This window comes from Delphinus delphis, chromosome 9, assembly GCF_949987515.2.
Source record: "Delphinus delphis chromosome 9, mDelDel1.2, whole genome shotgun sequence".
Taxonomy (NCBI): Eukaryota; Metazoa; Chordata; class Mammalia; order Artiodactyla; family Delphinidae; genus Delphinus; species Delphinus delphis.
Genome location: NC_082691.1, coordinates 71,362,015 through 71,385,360, shown reverse-complemented (window position 1 = coordinate 71,385,360; position 23,346 = coordinate 71,362,015). Strand labels below are relative to the sequence as shown.

At 37.5% G+C, this 23,346-nt stretch overlaps 1 protein-coding gene and 1 long non-coding RNA gene across 2 annotated transcripts in view; one reads left to right on the top strand and one right to left on the bottom strand.

Moving 5' to 3' along the window:
• The window catches only part of LOC132430705 (uncharacterized), a 109,415-nt gene extending 97,483 nt beyond the window's left edge, over positions 1-11,932 (bottom strand). The window contains exon 1 of the long non-coding RNA XR_009520550.1: positions 11,842-11,932. This is a non-coding gene — a long non-coding RNA (uncharacterized lncRNA). The remainder of the gene's footprint in view (positions 1-11,841) is intronic.
• Positions 11,933-12,056: 124 nt separating this feature from the next.
• SMIM30 (small integral membrane protein 30) lies at positions 12,057-13,892 on the top strand. Its single transcript, XM_060020756.1, has 3 exons — positions 12,057-12,090; positions 12,448-12,515; positions 12,978-13,892. Exon 3 carries the CDS (start codon positions 13,023-13,025, stop codon positions 13,200-13,202), a length of 180 nt encoding a protein of 59 aa, XP_059876739.1. The 5' UTR covers positions 12,057-12,090; positions 12,448-12,515; positions 12,978-13,022; the 3' UTR covers positions 13,203-13,892.
• The last annotated feature ends 9,454 nt before the right edge of the window (positions 13,893-23,346 follow it).

Sequence of the window (23,346 nt, the reverse complement as noted above, 5' to 3'; positions counted from 1 at the left end):
AGGTATAATGATTCATGTATTAATAATGAAGCAGCAATATAATTGCTTTAGAGTAGCCTAGTGTAATCTATAGGAGTGCTTCACAGTAGCCTAGCCTATATGCTAAGGAATGAATTGTTATAAAACTTTCATGGCATACAGTATTATGGTCACATTCATAATACAGTATAGGAAACATCGTTACTTTAAGAAAACACAAAAATTTCTAATACAGTTCTTGCTACAAAACAAGCTCACCACAATAGCAACAAGAGGTGGCTATGAAATTATTACATTAGGACAATAATGTACTACAGATTTTATACAGTTATAATTATTTTTTTAGCCGCGGCATGCGGGATCTTAGTTGCCTGACCAGAGATCGAATCCATGCCCCCTGCAGTGGAAGCATGGAATCTTAACCACAGAACCACCAGGGAAGTCCCTATATGCTTATACTTTAAAATTGCATCTTGACATTTGTTTACATTTCTCTCAACTGCAAATGGTGCCATGTACAGTCTGTAAGTGTATGTGTAAGTTCTGATAAATTTTAACTTTTTATAATAGATTTGTGTACACTTTATGGTATTAAATGATAAAAGAGGCTTGTATCTACGTGTATTTTATGCATTCATGACACATTTTTGCTTAATTTTTTTCTATACTTCTGGGCTACACAGTTCATCTGAGAGCTTTATCAAATTGTCACAAATCTCCACAAAACTTTCCAATACATTTACTGGAAAAAAATCTACGTATAAGTGGACCCACGCAGTTCAAATCCATGTTGCCCAAGGGTCAACTGTACTTTGATGTCCAATGTTTCATGGATTTACTCATTCAGAAATTAAATCAAAATAGTTCATTTCCCAGGAAAGCACAATTTGAAATTTAGAATAAGAAGAAATATGAAAACTTACTGTGGCCCAAGATTTAATCACCCAGAAATGTACAAATGCACAGTACAATGACTTGATATCCACAAGTCTGTTAAGATCATTCTGACTAATGGCAGGAAGCATTTTGTAGGTATTCCACAACAAATCCATTTTCGGGACACATCACATTCAAAAGCTTGAATAAGCTTTTATCTTGATCCTCAGATTATAAACTTTCGCTGGTCTGAATAAAATATACAGAACCCACTTTTCATCTGTTCACTTTAGTATTACACAATAGTTTAGGGAACAGTATCAGTTACACAGACTGGTGATAAAAGATGAACAATATTAACAATATATCATATATACTTATGTATTTATAAATATTAAGAAATCATTAACAAAGTTTTCTTTTCAGAAATAGAGAAAGAAGTCCATTTTCCCTTCCTATTTGAAATAAAGACAGAAATACTAAGAATAAAGCCTTTGAAAAGAGAAATAGCAGTGTCTCAGAGACTCTTGAATAAACTCTTAAAATGAGCACCAGACAACTAGCATAAGACTTGGGTGGTAAGAGGAGGAGATAAGAGAATGAGAGAATGTCAAGTTCAGGAGGAACCTTCAAGGACATGTAAACTAATCATCCTTTTGAAGTTTGAATCCTTTCTACATCATGTAAAGTGTTCATTAAGCCAGCCTATTGACTGATCAAGAATTCACTGCTCACCAAGGTAGCCATTTCTCTTAAAACATTAGAAAGCTTTCCCTTATATTGAGCTAATACTTGCCTCTCTATCTCTGTCACCCACTGGCAATCCAGAACAACTCCAATTCCTTCCCTTTAGTTTAAGGCCTCTCCTATGGGATGAGCTATCAAAAATACTAGTTAGTCTCAATGAGTCCTTTCCTTTACATCCCATAGTCTTTCAACTATGTTTTTCAACTAACGATTCTAGTGTTATCATAGCACAGTCCTGGTTAATATCCAGTTTGTTAATGTTTCTCTGAAAGTGGGGAACCCATAAAAGAACACTATATTGCTAGACTTGGCCCAAAGTGGAAAGAGCAAAGCAGAACTTCCCCTCTCCATTCGAGATACTACACATCTATTCCTGCAGCCCATGATTACATTCACTGTTTCCATGGCTATGTCACACATATTGATTCAAACTGAGCTTTATGTTGACTAAAACTTTAGTCTTAGTGCGTCAACTAAAGACTGCTGCTCACCATCTGCCTCTACAAGGATGAAGTCAGTAGCCACTGCAGTCGCTGACCCTCAACATGCCCTGAAAGGAGTTCAGGGTGGAGATCAGGAATGAAGCACTCTGTGCTCTGGGAAAAACTGGCACAACAGGCCTTCAGATAGTTAGATATTTTCAAGAGAAGATTTTATGAGACCAATTTCTTGTATCTTCTCATATCCAGAAAAGCACTAAAATCACTAACAGAGACATCTGCTCTTCATGACTAGCAGCCACCTTCTGCCAAAATGTGTGCCTGATTGCACATATCCCCTCTCGCCAAAACCATATATATATTGACCTCTCCTCCTCTACCTCTTTGGAGCAATTCCTCAGAGCTATCTGAGAGGCTGTCTCCCAGTCTATAGTCCTCATTTTGCCCCAAATAAAACTTAACTCACAATTCTCATATTGTGCATTTTTTTCAGTTGACAAGTTATTCATTTACTCAATAAATATTTATGTAATGCTACTACAAGGATATTATAATACTTGGAACAGTATGAGAAATTAGTGAGAGATAATTGAAAGAGGTAAGACCTGGGCCCAAGCCCCACTTTATCCAGCTGTAACTGTGTGGGCAAGAACACTTGTTAGACCTACTCAATTTTCAGAACTAGCTTGCTACCTGCTGGTCGCAGTTCCAAAGCATATGGATGAGCCTTCAGCCAGCAATTTAGAATACCAGCACTCCAGGTTATCCATTTCCCTTCCAAACACCTACTGAGAGAAGAAATGTTTAGGGAAGATAGGTCCAAGGCTTTAAAAATTCAATCCTTGGTTAATGTTGAATCACCAGAAAGCTACACGTTAGGAACCAACCACATAATACCTTTCTGATCACCTTCCGCGAGTTGCATTTAATGCTTTGTCCTAATCTTTAACAGAAGATTGTTGTAAAAAGTAACCATGTGAAAATCACAACTGCATTATTATGTTTTAAAGCTGCTGATACTGTCCATTTTGTGGCTGAGTCCCTTTTACTGCTAGGAAAGGCTTTGTTTTCTCTGAGGAATGAGATGTTTCTACAATTCTAAAGATGGAAGTCATCAGAATGTTTTATACATTTTTTAAAAAAGTAAGTTTTAGAGTTTGGGAGCTTGGGATTGACATATATATACTAACATGTATAAAATGGATAACTAATAAGAACCTGCTGTTTAAAAAATAAAATTAAATTTTTAAAAAAAGTTTCTTTTTTGTATTCTACTTATTTTATTATGAATATATTTGTGTGTACATATATATATATTAAACAAATATTTTTGTTTTCTTTCTTCTATTATTTCCGTATCAGATAACATAAGATATATTGACTTTATATTTTAAAAAAGTAAATATTAGAAAGAGACAGGTAAGTCTATAAGAAATAATGAGAAAAAATGCCACTTGAAACATGAACAAATAGCAAGAAATATTTGTATTTCCTGCTTCATCAGCAGCTGAAAAGGGGTCCATGAGAGCAAGATGGATAATTCAAATTGGGTCTTAATAAACTTATTATTAAGTTAAAGATCGTTGTTCAGTTGCCTCTATGTTTCCTCTTCCCAAATAATCAGGCCCAATAACTTATTCTCCCCAATGACAAAGGTTCTAAGAGCTGATGAACCTAAGAACTACCTAGAGAACTTGTTTTAGAAATTTGCATTTTTAAATAAACTCCCCATGTAATTGGGATGCAAATGAACCACATAATACATTGTTTAGAACCCTCTTCCAGGACCAATTTTTGGATCACTTGAATTAACTCTGTCACTCATCCCTGGGCTCTCTGTTGTCTCTTGAGGTCCCTTTAAAAGCCTGGTGACCAAAAGGTATGTTGAGTATTCTACTAAAGCAGAGCAGATGAAAGGGTTATGTCTCCACTCTTATGCAGCACACCACATTCACTTTAATATGCAGTAGTGTTGATAGGCATGCTCACAAAAGCAGTGCTTCACTTTGACTGTCAGATTGAGTTCAGTGACTTATTTTGACTCTCCTGACAAATGAGAGCTTAAAATGCATTAAAGTGGGTCCAAATCACAATCAAATGAAACTGTGAAGAGCACTGTTTGGGACTTTTTCCTCAACTGAACCAGCTGCAATCAGTTTTTAAAACATAATCTACTCCATTTTTTAAATAAAGAATTTTCCTTTGAATAGAAAATCTGGCCACCTCCGTGAGTAAAGTCACTCTTCCAGAAAGTAAGATCTTTTTGTCATAATTTTTTATTCATGAAGATTTTAAATTCAAACAATACCACTTTTAGAATATCTACAGGCAAGTAACCTGTTGTCAGGGAATAGATTTATAAACAATCAAAATATTACAGGCAAGAGTAAAGCAACTTTATTGTTGTTCTCTAGCTCACAATTTCATGGATGAAGAAATCATTCCATGACAGAAACTGGTGTTATACCATAAAGTTCTCTACCTGGACCATCTATATGATTTAGCAAAAGAAACAGATTTAAAAACTAAAGTGACCAATCACTTACAACATGTCAACTGAAAATTCACAGTAAATATCTACATAAAAGGTTCAGGTACTCATATAAGTTCCCAAGATCAATCTAAACGTTACCACTTCCAAGATATTTCTTACCTATAAAAACTCTACCCCAACACATTCTATCATGTCTAAACTGACTCTAGATAAAAAGTATTTTCAAAGAACAAGTTAAGATATCCAAAGAAGAAATTCAGGATTTGAAAAATGAGTGATTTTACTCAGAAAATGCCCAGACAGAAATTTTTTAAGTCTTTAGACTTAAGAGAAATCACGCAAAGACCAGTTGGGGCATGATTCACTCTCCTATGCTACCTGCATTTTCTATCTGGTATGTTTTTAATTTTATAAATTTCATGCTGTCTGTCTCCATGGTTACCAGTGCTTAATCATAATGAGCCCCTAGTCTATACACAGGAATTATTATTTCCTTATGAATTGCACATACTAAATTGTTAATAACTTCTCTATACTTTTGCAATGACTAGTTTAAGTTTTTCACTTCTAAGCAAAGATTTTCAAAAGGTTCTTTTGACTTTCTTTTCTTCCTTTCTGAATCTTGTATATTATATGGACTTCAGTGATTTCATGATAGTTGAGATTTGCCAACACATCACAATCTATGTTCTTTGATATATGATGTCTGTGCCCATCAGTAAGTGCTCTTCTGAGCCTCAGTCAAACATCCCTTAATTTTTAAAAAACATTTTTTGTATATACCTATTAAATCTAAGTCAAACTCAATTAACAAATTAGGTGAATACTGGTATTCATTCATTCACCAAACTAGGGCCTAGAGGGGAAGTATATAAACACCAACAACTCTTCAGTGACTCACCACAGTTAGGCTTCCTAAGCAACACTAGAGCACCTTATTTCAAAGATAATTAAAATGCAGTTTGATACTGTGGACATTTTCCCCATGAAACCATGTGGGCAATGACTAAGAGTCAGTCTTTGTCAGATTTCCTGGGTTCATAACCTGATTCTACCACTCACTTATGTGACCTTAGATAAATTACTTAATCATGCCTCAGTTTCCTCACCTGTAACAGGGGATAATAATAGTGTCTCCCTCACAGGATTATTTTAAGGAGTAAATGGATTTACATTTGTTAATGTGTGGAATAGTTCCTGACACATATTAGTCACTATTTAAGTGTTTATTAAATATAAATCAGTCAATCAGTCCTAGCCTATGTATCATGAAACCATGTTTTCTAAGAAAATATTTTTTCCCATGAGAAATATTTTTTCACCCTCCCATGAGGCAAGATAATCCTCACTTTAAATTTCCTTGTGCAGCACTTAAATATTATCTGATCAGCTAGTCTCATATCTATGAGAGTTATAGACACTGACCATATTGAGCATTTTATGTGTCACTTCATTTAATCTACAGTGGGAGTCCTACAAAAGATTGGTGATTTTCTCATTACAGATGAGAAAACGCAAGTTTAAAGAAGTTAGATAATTTGTACAAATTCACTGAGTTAGTAAGTGGCAGAGATGGGCCAACTGATGACATATCCAAAGCCAATGTTTTTAATCAGTCCATTACCATGGATAAAGTACTACATAAAAAGATAATTTCACAACTTTTCAAAACTATAAATTTGTCCCGTCCAGGTATTCTTAGCCTGCTCCTGGAAGCCCAGAAATGTTAAATTTGAATCTGTCAGTGCCTGTGGGTGTGGTTCCTCTGCTTCCTGGACACCATAGGCTTATGTGTGTGTGACTGACTCCCACAGATTACTGAGGTTCATCAGTGGAAATCAAGGTTACATCGGCAACGGGCTCTAGATGGTGCCGGGAACCATGTCAAAAATGACCTTCTGCAGCTTGCCCATTCATGTCTGTAAGATACTGACACCAGAGTGTTTAGATTCAGCAGCAGCTGAATAGCTCTGGAAAGTGCAGCGTATCTCATCCTGTTAGCTTAGTTGGCTCTAATGTAACAGTCTCAGTGATGAATGTCCTATTACTGATGGGAAATACTGATTAACTCTGGGTTGGCCTTTTTTAATTGTGAAGCTCCAATAAAATGTCTCCACTCACTTGGCTTGGTTCAATTGCTAATGAGGAAGTCTGGGTTGTATGAACTTCCTGACACAAATCAGTGACTGCAAAATCTTGATGTCAGCCTATCATGCCTTCTCTGATTGATACCAGAAGTGCCTTCCTTCAGGGCCTACCAATGCCTCACTTCTAACAATTATAAAATAAGCAGAAGCCACTTCTTCATTCTTCTCTGAAACCACTTTTGAGTAACAATTGACTTGTGAAATTTTGCCCTCCACCACTCAGACAAGTGTCTAAAGTAAGGTTCTTTGTCTCTGAGTATCATTGGCTACCAGTGATCTCTGTTTCAGTGAAGGATAGTGTAAGCTTAGGTTCTTCCGAATTGAAAGACTACATTTTGGATCTGATAACACTAGACACTTAATGCCAAAAGAGGAACTATATAAAAGCCTGCAGAAGCATTCAGACAGCTTGGGCGGGGCAACGTCAGGGGAGATGGAATGTGGCACTGCTTCAGAAGAGCTGTGGTTCACGTTGCTATCAGAGATGTTCACAGGCAGAACTTGTAGCTAGCAGACGCTTGGCACAGAAGAAGCTGCTCATCTCCCTAGTACTGATTAAGGAAATGATCATCTCTTTTAGAAGAGGGAACTACACATGTACAACATGGCAGTCATTGTCCTGGTCAGTGATCTGGACAAAACATCTAAATCTGAGTTATAGCTAAGAAATAACAGTTCATTAAGATGGTTTGCAAGAACGTCAGAAATCAAAAAGCAGCTTCAGGTCAAAGGAGTGGAGGAGATCATTATATTCACTGTATCCCAGAAATTAATCCCTGCCTCTACATTACTTAATACTAGTAAACCCTGAGTTGACATTTCCAGTTACAGTATACAATATAAACTAATGAAAACCAATTATATGACTCTTGACTTATAAGTCAAAGACAAACTTTAAAAGAAACAAACATGATTTTTTGAAGCTATCTGGGAAAACAGAGTTCCTTCATCCATGAGTATAAGCAAATTAGTTCTAAGTAGGGGCTGTAAGAATAATGTTTATCCTCTTCAAACAGTGGACCTTACTGAAGCCAAGGAGGTAAGGTAAAAATCTTGGTACCATGTTCAACACAGTGCCATCTCTCAGGGGTAATACAAAAGTATTTCTTTCTGTCCTGCAAGCTCTGCAATTAAGTATCCCATAACAATCTATCAAGAGTAATACATTCCTCTGAGCCTACAGTCTCAGTTATTATAATTCCCTCTTAGCAAATCTTCTAATGCTGTCATTTCCTTTGCTGCAATTTATAGAAAAAGCAGTGCAGAGTTATAGACTAGCTGCTGTAACTAGAATTCAAAAGGAATTAAGAGTCTTTGTTTGTTTGCTGGGTTTTCTTGGGGTGGCCACAGAGTTCATTCCAGCTGACTGATTTCTTGGAGCTATTCACCCGTATCTAGACCCTCCCAATCACATTTTCAAAACCCTTTGGACCTAACATGATCAATCAATGATGTGACAATAACTGAATGGAGAATATATTTTAAACATAAACGTAACCACCAGTAGGTATGAAATAAATAGTAAAATCCCATCAAGGCAACAAACGGACAGCTTTTGAGTACCAAGGGAGTGTTTTCCAGTCAGCTCCCAACCCAAAGCCTAGGAAGCCTAAAATGCCTCTGTATCCAGGGAGTTCCACAGACATTTTCTATTTACCATGTTTGTCTGCAGAAGAGCATATTCACAATGGAGAGAAGCCACATCCTGAAGACCCCATATATTTCATGGATTTGTTTAACAGAAAATAGTAACAGCAGTTAATATTTAATGAGAGCTTACTATATGCTAGCCACTAATTCTGGAAATTAACTCATTTAATCCTCATAATATACATATGAAGCAAGTACTATTATACCCCATTTTATAGATGGATAAGCTGAGTCTTAGAAAAGCTTACCAACTTGTCTATTGTCATACAGTTAGTAAGCAGCAGGGCCAGAATTCTAACCAACTGGTCTAACCCCAAAGACCCTAACTCTTAATCAGTAACCAGGGGAACAGACCTACAAATAAGAGGGAATTGATAAGTACTGAGCTCTGGTAACTTTTTGGTCACTTTAGAAACATTTCATTTAATCCTCACACAGCATATTTTATAAAAGGAAAGTAAGTTTCAGAGAGATTAACTACTCAAATCCATAAAACTAGCAAGGGAAAAAGCTAATATTCCATATACTACATCACAGCACCTCTCCACAGCTTAAAGACTAAGTGGCAGAAATAAAAGCAGAAATCTCACCTCAATTTGCATATCGGTGCTGTTATAAGAAAGTGACCAAGATGTCCCTGGTGGTGCAGTGGTTAAGACTCCGCAATCCCAACGCAGGGGGCCTGGGTTCGATCCCTGGTCAGGGAACTAGATCCCGATGACGCAACTAATACCCGGCGCAGCCAAATGAATAAATAAATAATTCTTTAAAAAAGTGACCAGTGGAAACTGTCTGGCAAGGATGCTGATAGGACACAGAAGAAAATCTGTAGTTAACAACAAAATCAGCATAACCAAGGAAGAAAGAATCTAAAACATTAGAGCACTGCAGTGTTGATGTTGGGGTGTGTGTGTGTGTGTGTGCGTGTGTATGTACTGTTTCATTGTTTTCAACTACTCCTTTTCTTTTCTTGATGAAATCTTGAGTAGTTCTCAACTAGGGACAGTATCTCACCAAAGACTATCTGGCAATACATGAGGGCAGTTGATTGTCTTCACGATTAGGGGATTCTACTGGCATTTAGCAGGCAGGGGCTAAAGATGCTAAATATCCTGCAATATTATGTCGGCACAACAAAGCACTGTCTCACTAAAAATGCCAGTATTGCTCGTCCAACATTAGAAAGTACTTAAAGAAACCATTCAGGTATTGCTAAGAAAAAAATACACCATCCAGATGGGCTTAATCAATATTTGCACCCCAAGTGGACAGAGGAAGTAAATAGGGGCCATTATAGACAGGTTTCTGAACAAAGTAGTTCCTGTTTTAGGTACTACTGTGTCTTATACATACATAGACATAAAGCCTTGCTATTAATATTATGGAGAAAATATGTGAGACCTAAATTTTGAATAAAGACTCAAAATAATCTGTCGAAATACCTTATGGTTTAGCCTAAAAGCAGACTTCCTACTTATAAGGTAGTTTCTACTACGAACAGTGTAACAGTGACTAAACATTAATCAACAAAATTTGATTCTATAAAAATATGAATCAGTAAAAACACAAAATTGGCATGCTTAAGAAACAGCAAAAAGATGAGTGTGATTGGAATGAGCATGAGTGAGTAGTAGGCTGATGTCAGAAAGGCAGCCAGAGGCCAGAATGTGTAAGGGGGTTGTAAGTCTTGATAAGGAGCATAGACTTCTGCTTATTGTGATGGAACTGGAGAGCTTTAAGCAAGGAATAAATGATCTGACTTTTTTTTTAATTTTTGAATTTAATTTTATTTATTTTTTTATACTGCAGGTTCTTATTAGTCATCCATTTTATACACATCAGTGTATACATGTCAATCCCAATGGCCCAATTCATCACACCACCCCCCCCACCCTACCCCCCGCCGCTCTGCCCCCTTGGTGTCTGATTTATTTTTAAATCACTAGTTAGGGTAGTAAGAAGAGAACACTGAGAACTAGAATACCATTCTACTTGGAAACTAGGGTTGTAATAAGGCAGACAAAAGCATATACATCAACACCTTTGTTAAGTTGCCTGATGAGGGTAGATGCTGGTTAGGAAAAGTTAACCAATTTTATTTTGAAACTACACGGGCCCAAAACATCTCTGCACAAACTTCTGCCACTCTTTTTCAGATAGGCCAGGTCATCATGATCTCTTAACATAATAAAGAAAAAGCATTTTATCATCAGCAAACCTTCAAACTTAAAACTAACCCATTATCTTCAACACTGACACCCCCAGAAACAAGTCTGTAATAATACTAAATTTACTGTGGTCTCTGCTGACTTCAGCAAACTGAATAAACATATAGGGAAAAATTAAATCCCCAAATTGTTCACACTAGAATGCAAAAGAGTATTTTTAAAGAGCTGCTATTTCAAATATAACTGATTAGAAAGGTACAAAACCAGAAGTAGCACAAGGCAAATGAGTCAAAGACAGAACTTGTTAAAATAATCAAGTTTAGAGAAGCAATGCTGACATTACTGTGTAATTTTCCATAGACTTCCAATTTGCAAGACACCTTGCTTTGGTTTATTTGGCACTGCTTTGTCTCAAGAAATCCTGCTGGCACATTTATTTATTCAAATAATTGTTATTAACCAACATTTCTGAGCACCTGCTGTGTGTGTGTTAGAAGCTAGGAATGTAAAGCTTTGCTGTCAGTCCAGAGAGATTAGTAAAGTGTAAGAAAAAAGATGAACAACAATAAAAAAATTACGTGCCAATTATGGGCACTGAACTGAAATATACCTGCTGTGTCTCAGAGTCCTAGGGGGACTTTCAGACAGGGCAAGTGACTTCACCCCTAACCCACATCATTAATAACTGATCATTTCCAGGGTACCAAAAAAGTCCTCTAGTCAGTAAATGAGAGTTCAGAAGACTGGGTGATTAGAAAGGTTCAGTAAGGACTTCGTAGATTAAATTAGACTTTAAGAAAGCCTTTCAGAAAGGGCTAAGACTTACATATGCAAATAATTTATCCTTATGACTTAAAAGTATTAATTTACAACTTTCCATAAATATTTGGGGATACATAGGGTGGGTATCATAAACATATGAGTGAGAAGAAATCTCTAAAGCGTACCATACACTGCACGCCTGAAGTAATAGGGAAACACAACTCTAGAACCTGAATCCGAGACCCTCTTATAGTGCTTAACCTGTTTTTCCTCAAACGGCCTGTTTTTCCCTACAGATGTTTCTGACATTTTCCAAAACGTCTTATTAAACATGTTTTCCACCATTGCTTAAGAGTTAACAAATATCATAAGGCACATTTGGAAAATGGTGTCAGGGGATTCCCTCCTTCAAAAATGTTACAAGCCGCTAGGTTAAATGCATCTGAAACAGATGGCTCTGCTCGGGTGATTTCTTCCGGCTGCTGTGTCTGCATTTCAGTCAAAGAAAAGGACGTAACTTCTTGTGTCTTGAAACCTTGAACAGGGTGAAAAAAAACACTTGCTGTCATTTTTTTTACCTTTTTGTGTGGGTGTCAGCTTCCGTACAACTACACTAAACTACTTCACCAGTGACAGGTTCGGCCACGTGAAGAAGCCCCGGGAGCTCGCTCCTCAGCGTCTCCGGTAGAGCGTGACCATGTTCCCGCAACCAGTTACAAGGGAGCGCGCCGGTGCATCCTGTGAGTTGTCGTCACAGGGGATTGTGGGAAGTGTAGTTTAGAGACTCCGCCCGGCTCGCCATTCCTGTAATGGCTGCTTCCTGGAAGGTAATGTACGAACTTGTCCCCGAAGGCTACTTAGATTGCCCAGGGTATTTGTAAAACAGGCGGCAGATTTGCACGTTGCCGGGCCAAAGCAGGGATTCTTTTTAAAGTCCTACTATCAAGTCCTCGAACGAACTTGTTTTTTTGGTTTTGGGGTTTTTTTTAGCTTTTCCTTTATAGGCTAACTGACCAACTTTTAAATCTAGTTCCCCTGCTTGAACAAACTGTTGTCGTTAGTTATTACCCATTCTTCTCCCTTACGTACAACCTCCCCGCTCTGCACTGACTCTAGCTGCTGCTTTAAAATAATAATTAATAATGTGCGATTTTTTAAATCCTGCTACGCCCCTCTGATAATAGGTGCTGTCACGTGGAGCTTAGCCTTAGCATCCTGAACTGGTAGAATTTAAAAAAAAACGCTTTCTTTGGTAAGTCTTACTATTTCCCCCACGACTTCACAGAGTTATATGTGGTTTGACTTTGCCAGATTTGTTTGCATTTCCTGGATGGGAGCGACCCTAAGAAAATATAATTTTCATTCACTAGGATAGTTTCCAAGTTAGTATCTTGTGCCTCTTCTGTCTTTTCTTATTCTACTGTTCAATTTCTGTTTTGTTGATTCACACGGTGTTGGCGTTATAGAGTGGGGAAAAATTGCTGGAGTAGGGGAATTATCATGAGAAGGGGCGATTAGCCTCAAATGACCATCTTTAAGTACCATTTACTTCCCTCAGTTTCTTCCACCATAAAATGAGGAGATGGGTCTGAATATAATTTATAAAGTCTCTGATTTAAAAGGTTGTATGAACTGTTGTCATGTATTCATACTGTCATTTGAAAAGGTAGGAATTTTTAATGGTTCCTTTTTGTTTCCATGTTTTAATTTCTAGGAACCTTCAGCCTTTAAGAACCAGTCACCTCAAGATCTCGACATCATGATCTCAGTTTCAACACAACTGTTCCTAGTTCTCTTTTCATTGCTTCTGGTGCTGCCTGTTGTGGAAGCAGTAGAAGCCGGAGATGCAATCGCTCTCTTGTTAGGTGTGGTTCTCAGCATTACAGGCATTTGTGCTTGTTTGGGGGTATATGCACGAAAGAGAAATGGACAGATGTGACTTTGAAGGGCCTCCTGAATCAAACCTTGCCCTGAAAACCTTTGTGCTATTGAGGTTCAGAACTGAGTTTTGGTGTCTGAAAGTTCTCAAGAAACAGTAAATAGGGTAGCTTCATAGTCTTGGTTATTTCCCTATAAATAGGAACAAACTGATATGTTAAATGGAAAACAAAACGTTTTCTTCACAGCAAATAATGCACTGAAAAATGCCGTCTGTAATTTGCATTTGCTAGTTAGAAAGAAGGTCAAAGAAGTGAGATGGCTGAACTCTGCATAAGTAATATTTCATAATTTCAGAATTCTCAATAATAATAAGAAAACTCTTGCCCAGAATCCTAGGAAATTGCCACTGTTTAGTTATAATCACTGCCTCCTGCATCACTGAGGAGTCTTTTCTCCATATTTTTAATGCATTTTTGTTTTGTTATCTCCCAAGTTAATATTGTACCTAGATATTAAATACAGTTGGTCAAAAAATTAAAACTTATCTCTTTGTGGGGGAAAAAGTTTAGAGAATGTATTCGATGTATCTAACATTGAAATGGAGAAAAGATTTAATGTAAAAAAATACTTTATATTGACACTGAAATGGAGAAAAGATTTAACGTTTAACAAAAACAAAAAAATCTTTATAAACTGCTAACATCTCCATGGTGAGAAGTACTATATTAAATATAAACCCATTATGTAAGTTACTGTGTGGTGTTTATTTCAGACTGCTTTTATCTTTGTGTGAACTTTTTATAAAGTAAGTGGAGAAGAGTAGGATGCCTTACCTTAACTGATCACACTAGCTTGTAGAGATACAATCAGTGAAAAAATAAGAAATGGGCAGCATCAAGGGAGGGGAGAGGCCTCTGGTAGAGAATCCACAGATGCAGAAGGAAAATGTAATGGCCTATACTGATTTACACACAAGCCAGATGAGGCGTAATCTCCCTGACCTTGCTACTTAAGGTGTCCTCACACCAGCAGCATCACCTTAGGACTTGTTAGATCTGCAGAATCTCAGGTCCCACCCAGACCAATTGGATCAGAACTTTTGTTTCAAGAACCCAGGATAATTTATATGCACATTCAAGTTTAAGAAGATTGCTCTAACTTGTTTGAGCCCAAGGATCACCCAAAGCACTTGATAAAAACTGTTAAGATTCTCAGGTTCCTCTCCTGGTTGCACTGTAGTAATTGTAGGTTGGGGTCTGGAATTCTATGTTTAACAAGGGTCTCCAGTGATTCCTTTGATTGTGTAGATGCAGCCAGCATAGAATTGTATGAGTAAATCAAACTACTATAGGGTCTTAATGAAAGCAGGTAGTCAAATTTTTTCCTAAAATAATGCATTATCCCATCTCTAGCTCTCCAGGTAACACTGGGAGCCTTAATTTTGATCAGAAAACAGGCAGCAGCAATCTAAAATCCTTAATGTGCATTTCTCCAGGTGTGAGCAGACCTGGATTTCATGAGGGATTTGGTAGAGGGTACAGAGAGTGAGGGACAGCCACACTGTAGACACAGAAACCACATGGATCTGTTTTTGTTATACTTGTTTTTTCACCAAAGAAAACACTGATAGTTTTTTATTCTGATAAATTGGCTGTTATACATTGTGTAATCAATAGAATTTTTTTAATTTTTATTGGAGTTTAGTTGCTTTATAATAGAACTTTTTTACATGTTTTTTTTTTGAAAGATGGAAAAAGGAATGCAGATTGCGGGCCAGTTTGTCCTATCTCATAAAATACCAGCCTATTGGTACTGATGTAGAGAGGCTGCTCCTGCTTCCTTGTATGTCTGAACTTTTTGATTGGCATTGGGAGAAATCATACCTAAAGTACATTTTTTTAAAAAACAGGAAAGCCTGTTTTTGTTTTTACTGGAGGCTCAGGTAGCACATGACAGTTCATAAAATGGCTTCAGGGGTAGGGGAAATCTAAAGTACATTTTGAATCACGGTGCACTGTTTATTTAGCCACCTATAGGTACTATTTTTTAAATGTTCAAAATAAGACTACAAGCAAACATTCTTTGATAAACCTGTATTTCCACAAGTGCCTAGAAGAAATCAGAAAACTGCCATTTTCCTATTGTCTCCTTAAAAGTAGAGAATTATGAGGTGGCTTTCAGGAATTTTGATGTATATGATGGGGAATACCTTCTCTGTTTTTAGCTCTTTTCTATCTAGGTTGGATTATATAGTTTTGCCTGAAAAGAGCAGAAACTCTTAATGGTGGCTCTTAACGTTTTGGGAGCCACCAGCTCCTTTGAGACTCTGATGAAAGCTATGGTCCTTCCCCTAGAAAAATGCACATACATGCTGGCATTTTTTTAGATTAATTTCAGGGAGTTCGCAGAACTGAAGCCCATCCAGAAATCCCAAATTACAAACTTCTGCCCTTTTATTTCCTTTTTTTGAGGTTCTTTCCAATTCTGAAATTCCTTGATTTGCTCTGAGGGATAATACCCACTGTGGAGCAATTACAAGAAGAATGGGATTAGCAAATGTCCCCTGGGTGCCCAGCATAATTTGCAGATAACTAGTAAATGTTCTGTACATGTTAGCTTGGTTGAGTCTGGTTAAAAAGAAGACTAATAGCCAAAATCAACAAGGGAAGCGCTGGTAACCAGCCTATTCCTCCAATGCCAAAAATCAGTGCGTTTCCTGTCATTTCTCTCTGGCTGCTTTCAAGATATTTTTTCTCTGTTCTTAGTTTTCAGAAAGTGATCTGTGGTATGTCTTGGCATAAATATCTTTGGGTTTATCCTGTTTGGGATTTGCTCAGCTCGAACCTACAGGTTTGTTGTGTCTTTTTCCCAAATTTAGGTAATTTTCAGCCATTATTTTTTCAAATACTCTTTCAACCACATCTACTTCTTTCCTTCTGGGACTCTGTCTGCCTTATCACTGCCAGACAGAGGTAAAAGTCCAGAGGGAACCTCATTACTGTTCCCTATGTGCCCTCCTCTGACCCTGCAGGTGGGGTGCCTGTGGCTACTGGGTGGGAGTAGGAGTTCAGACTCCGCATGTGTTCTCCACTGGCCCATGGCCATGTCTAAGCACATTGGCATTTCTGGGTTGCCACCTCGTCCAGTACCTAGTCAGAGATCTATGAGGCAAAAAGAAAATCTAGAGAATTCACCACCGTGTCTTCTGGTCCTAAGGTCCCTAGCCAGTCTGCCTTCTTTCTACCTTTCAGAATCTTATGTTTGTTTTATAAATAATATCCAGGATTTTTAGCTGTATTTAGTGGGAGAAATAGGAAAGAAGATGTCTACTCCATCCTCCTGGAAGCACAAGTCTCCTCAGTGTGTATTTAAAGAGTGGAGGGATTAAAGCACCAGGTAAATGATCGATTCAAGGAATTTTACTCACAGACCTTTGTCCTAGGATCGCTCACATCTACCCTCCCCTTTTCACCCATCCAATAATATATTGTTTATTCCTGTCTCTTACCCAATAAGCTCAATCAAGAATGCAGGAGTGCAGATGAAGTTTAAAAAATGAACTGTATCCATATTTTGTCTCAGCATTGAGAGTGCAATGGCAGCTTTTTGAAAAACTATCAAATGTACCACCTGTGAAGGAGCCAGCCAGGCCCAGGAAATCTCAGAAGCTACACATCCCATGTACCTTAACCCTCTTAGGCTTTCTAAGCTCTGCAGAAGCTTGTCAAATGCCATTTCCAACCTTGAGTGTAGGAAAAGTGATGTAGCTATATAGCCTGCAGCACATAATGAAGGGAGAATTTTCTGCATAGGAACCAAACCATCTCCGTCCCAGAGATACATATCAGCCTCTTTGATGGTATCACAATAGTGATTAAGAGCCCAAGCTCTGGAATCCAATAGATCTAGACAGATAACCAGATTCCATCACTTAAAATGTGATCTTAGACAGGTCACTTAATCTCTTGTAAATTTCTGTCTCCCTATCTGTTAAATGGGGAAAATAATAGTACGTGCCTCATAGATGGGTGAGGAATACATGAAATAATGACTGTGAAAGACTTGGCATGCTGGATGTTATTATAATTGGTATTTGGAGATATCTTCTAGACACAAGGGGAGAAAAACCTACTAGCATCAATTTTGTATTTATATATAAAGAAGACATCTTTAGAAAGTTATGTAAACAAATCCCTTATTAAACAGTTCATTATATTTTAATTTTGACATTTTCTTTGTCTGTTTTCTTTATTATAGTTTTCCCCTCATCATTCTAGGCTTACAAATTGCTAAAACTCAAAGACATCTGTGAAGAAAAGAAAATTTGGCTTCCCTAAGTTTCCTCAAGCCTTTTCTGTACCTGAGTCTCCTGAGGAAAAGAAACAGGAAAAAAAGAAAGAAAATAATTGAATCTGTTTTAGTAATTCCTAACGTGCTCAACCATGGGTCTTTACTAAATGACATAATGAAAGCTTAGCAGCAACTGCCCAGGTCATTTAAGGAGATGCAAGGAATTTGCTTCTCTCTGTTCAGGAAAATAGAAGATCTGGTCCATATTCCACTAGGAAAAATACTCTTAACATATCTCATCTCATTAGAAGTCATAAAGATATAAGCACCATAAAATGTGTTTAATATTTGTTTCCTACGTGGAGAATGTAGGGAAAGCCCTTATATTGACTTACGAACCCCAGACAGGATTTTTATTCTTAGGTGAGAATAGGTCCAAATCAATAAATATGTGTGCAGAATAGCATATTTAAGGTTTTTTTCTAATTTTTAGTAACTTCATTTTTCTAAATTGCTTCTGTGATTAATATACACCAAACATCTAAATGCAAAAGGCAGACCAGAAAAATATGACTGCTGTAAAACACTAAAATGTGGTTTAATTTCTCATTGATTTGTAGTATCAGAGCTACAATACCCCTCTCACACATTATTTCCACTGAATCCACTATATATGGCTGATTAAAATTTTGAAAATATTAGTTAGCTCTTGATAATCTGAAATGAAATTACAAAATTTTATATACAAGAGGGTTAATTATTTTTAAACGGCTAATCATGAAGTGCTTCGTTAAACACTGGGATTTTAAATACCATATGTCTCAATATTAATCAAGATAATTATGCTCCAGATAAATGTGCATAAATCACTTAACAAAAGACTTTAGAAGCAGGCATGAGCACCAAGAACAGAAACTATACCATATTCTATTTCAGATGATTTGTCAGAACAACTCTCATTTTGCCACAAAAATTACCAGGGCATTGCGATACCTACATAAAACAGTTTTATGGGCCCTGTGACGACATGTGCACACTTTCACTTGTTTAATCAACACTTTTCAAGACATCAGTACAACTTAGAAAGAAATTAATCAACTACCAGGTGACTGACCTTGAGCCAATAATTTAACCTCCACAATTTTTCATCTGTAGAATTATTTGTCACTAATCTCTAAAAGACTTCCTGGTGATAAAAATGTGTGGCCCCATATAGTTTTCCTAATTTCAAAAATAACAAGGTCTAATGTGTTAAAAAATATTGTAATTACCCATTTTCATATGGCAGCATGAAGAGCTGATTTCCTCTTTGAACTCTTCAGTGAAAACTGTAGTCTAGTCATTTGGCACATTTTTGGATTTCAATTTAGTGAAGCAGGGGCAGCTCATTTTCTGTACTGAATGAGTATGATTAGGGATTGTCTCAAGAAGGAAGAATAAAAACAAACCGTAGCCCTGCCACTCCCACTCACAGCAAACAGCCCACACACTAATTGAAGTCAGCCTGGCAGGATCCAGGAACAACCTTGAAGTTTCGTGTGCTCAGTCCTTTATGGCACTACTGGTGAGACTCAGCTAACAGACACACCATCTTCCCAGTGGCCAAGACAGACACTTGAGAGGGTGTGTGGTGCCTTCCTCTCCCTCACACTCCACATCCAGTCCATCTCTAAGTCCTATGGAACCCAGCTCTAAATTATGCCTAGGATCCACCCACTTCTCTCCATCCTCAAGGCTTCTACCCAAGTTCAGACCACCATCATGATGTGGATGAGATCCACAGCAGAACCCTAGCTTGTCTTCTGACCTCCCATCTTAACCCTCTGCAATCTTATCTAAACACAACAACCATGGTGAACTTCTTAAAACACAAATCTGACCCTGTTACATACCAGCTCAAAATTTTTTAGCAGATTTCTTAGTTTTATGAAATCCTTAACAAACCTTAGCACTGTTCATCTACCCTTATTTCCTCCCCTACTTTTCCAGTCTCTTCTATGTCCATGACCCTCAACCAATTTCACACTCTAGCTTTCAGCCACACTAAGCTATTGCCTTCCCAGAAAAGCACCATGTGTGTTCCTTTCCTCTCTCTCTCATTCCCCCCACTTACCCTGCTCTCTTCATGTGCATGTTCCTTCCTCTGCCTGGCCTAGTTTTCCCAGTTTACCTGCCTTATTCCTAAAATCTTAGGCTTGGACAGCACTTCTTTAGGACGTCTTCCCTGACCCCTCCTCTCTGAACTATGCAGGCTACAGTACGCTCACACAGCATTCTTTACATCTCGCATCAGGCACATACCACCCTGTATTTGAATCTCTGTCTACTGTATCTCAACCAACCTCAACCCCATCTTCAGGATTGTAAGTTCTATGAGGAGAGGGACTGAATCATTAATTCACTGTTGTATTCCTAGTTTCTAGCACAATGCCTGGCAAATAGAAATTGCTGCTCAATCTTTTTTAGAATGAATATATGATACAGAGTTAATGTAGCAAAGGGTCACCCCAGCCCCGGATACACAGTGGATCATGGCACTCTCTCACTGGGCCTGTGTGTGCCCTTAATGTCCTCAGTACAGTGCTACCAACCTTTCAGATTTTGCCCAGGACAGGTCTGAGATTCACTGCAAGATTTTAACATTTTCTTGAACATCTAAATTATAATTATAGAACATGATTTTAGTAAATTTTAAGATACAGTCTAGTTAGTTGATCTGAATGTTTGCAAACACTGTTTATAATATCTTGCATTGTACACACGTTTAATGACTTGTTTAATTTAGTTTAGAAATGATCCACCATTTTGAAACACAAGATGTTTCCTGTTTATTTCTCATTCTTTTATTCCTACTCCAGCAACACCAAACTACCTGAATTACCAAAATCAAATGTCTTGCCGTGCCTCCACGCTTATATTTCATTTGCTTTATAAATGTCATCTCCTCCATGAAGTCTTTCCCAAAAGAAGTTAATGATATCTAAACTCCAGAGTCCATAGCTCATTGTTTATACCTGTCGTATTGCATTTCTTGTAGTCTTGTTTTATGGTTATTTAGATACTTATTGTCCCTTTTGTACCACCAGCCCTACCAACCCCTCCCCTTCCCATCGACCCCTGCCCCTGTCACCTTTATCTTAAATTTCTTGAAATCAAGATTGTGTCTTTTTATCATTGTAAGTACTAACATACCTTGTCTATACTGTTAGAGGTTTCAGTAAATACTTGTTTATTTGTGCACTGAATTTATTTCCTAAATAATCTTGAAGAATTAACACAGCATTGAATAAACAAGTCTATATGCTGAAAAAGGTACGATATTGAAGCTAATATAATTGCTTTTTAATAATACTGCAGGTTGGGAGTTTTTTTTTTTTTTTTTTTTGGTGGTACGTGGGCCTCTCACTGTTGTGGCCTCTCCCGTTGCAGACCACAGGCTCCGTACGTGCAGGCTTAGCGGCCATGGCTCACGGGCCTAGCCACTCCGCGGCATGTGGGATCTTCCCGGACCGGGGCATGAACCCGTGTCCCCTACATCGGCAGGCGGACTTTCAACCACTGCGCCACCAGGGAAGCCCGGGAGTTTTCTTTTTACACACAAATGTGTGAACTCTGTCTATCTGAAAGCAGTTCGTGTTTACTCGAAACGTCATCCATTGAAAATCATCCACTGTGAAGTACTCACAAGACAGTTGTCATCACACTGTAGTTCTTAGATGATGCTACCATAGGTGATGTCAAAGCCTACATTTCATTCAGATGAGAAGCCTTTATCAGACAAAAATTTAAAAAGAGAAGAAAAGATAACTGAAGCTCAAAGTCCTTCTACATTTCCAAAGATGACTCTCAAGTAAAGAGCCCCAAATAGGGTTCCACTTTTCACCCTTAGCCATGGCAAATGGATCATGTAGCCACTCTATGATTCCGCCTTGCTGTTATGTTGGATCTTATGACTTTCCCCTTCTGAAGAGTAAATCAATTCAGTGTCCAGGTATGACTAAAGGTATAAAGAAGCAATAAAATTCACCTTTTAAATATCAACTTGATCATCCAAATGTTTGGGCCTCTATAAAATAGTTCTCTTAGAAAAATGTGGGCTTAATTTCATTGATGCTTCCATTACTCAAAGCGTATGTGGCCTGTGACATGCTCCTTCGAACATCCCCAACAAAGGGAAGACTTCACCACTGAGCATTTGGTTTTGGAAATGAGCCAGAAGTAAATCAGTGCTGAGCCCTGTAAGTAAGGTAGGTGACCAGAAACAGAATGAACAACCACTTGAGATAATTCTCAAATTGTCTGAGAGCTTTGTGCTCTCACATTTTACACTATTCTCACTTTTGAAGGCCACCTTCCACAACATAAATTTAACAAAACTGTGGTAGAGCACACATACCATTTTGTTTTCCCAGCATTTAACATTTAAGTATTTAATGGATATTTTAACAACCAAATAATATTCCATCCCATACATTTGCCATCATTTATTCAAAATCAATTTTTTAAATAATACTGGACATGGCAGTGCTTTCCAACATCTTGTCATTTATTGATAACACTGCACTGCAATAAGCAAAATAGGCAATTCTTACCAGTTGCCAAATAGATATTCATATCCTTTGAACCAGCCTAGAAATTGACTTTTTTTAATTGAGGTAGAGTTGATTTACAATATTATATTAGTTTCAGGTATATAACATTAGTAATTCAAAATTTTTATAGATTATACTCCATTTAAAGTTATTATAAAATATTGGCTGTATTCCCTATGGTATACAATATATCCTTGTAGCTTATTCATTTTATATATAGTAGTTTGTACCTCTTAATTCCCTACCTCTATCTTGCCCCTCTGCCCTTCCCTCTCTCCACTGGTAACCATTAGTTTGTTCTCTATATGTGAGTCTTTTTCTGTTTTGTTATATTCATTTGTTTATTTTTTAGATTTTACATATAAGTGATAACATACAGTATTTGTTTTTCTCTGACTTATTTCACTAGGCATAATACCCTTCAGATCTATCCATGTTGTTGCAAATGGCAAATTTTCATTCTTTTTTATGGCTGAGTAGTATTCTGTATATATATACCACATCTTCTTTATCCTTTCATCTATTGATGGACAGTGCAGTTGCTTCTGTATCTTGGCAATTGTAAATGATGCTGCTATGAACACTCAGGTGCATGTATCTCCAAATCAGTGTTTTCATTTTCTTCGGATACATACCCAGGAGTGGAATTACTGGATCATATGGTAGTTCTATTTTTAATTTTTTGAGGAACCTCCATACGGTTCTCCAGAGTGGCTGCACCAATTTATTTTCCCACCAAAAGGGTTCCCTTTTCTCCATATCCTCGCCAATATTTGTTATTTGTGGTCTTTTTGACGACAGCCATTCTGACAGGTGTGAGGTAGACATTGATGTTTAAATATTAATTTTTAGATTATAATTCGACAGATATATGTACATAAACGTATTTGTAAAGTATCTGTTATCTTAAACCTCTAAAGAAGCCACCTTTTCTAAAATGGAGGATTGGGGAATTCCCTGGCAGTCCAGTGGTTAGGACTCCGTGCTTCCAATGCAGGGGGCACGGGTTCAATCCCTGGTCGGGGAACTAAGATCCTGCATGATGCACAGCGTGGCCAGAAGAAAAACAAACAAAAAAAGACAATCAACAGTGGAGGATAATTGAGGTTACTATACAGTATTTTACCAGATATGCTAGAGGTCTAGGTTTATAAAAGACTGTTTGAAATCTAATGTGGAAAGAAAGGTTTCTACCCAGGGAGAAAAGATAACAAATCTCTTATTAGAGAAGAGGCCCAGAGTCATTGTGTACTTTTATAATAAGCAGTCTATAATTGGGAGCACACGAAGTAAAAAGAAAAATCATCATGTATTCTTGAA

Coding starts and splice junctions, on each gene's coding strand:
- SMIM30 (XM_060020756.1), top strand. CDS start 13,023: ATGATCTCAGTTTCAACACAACTGTTCCTAGTTCTCTTTTCATTGCTT.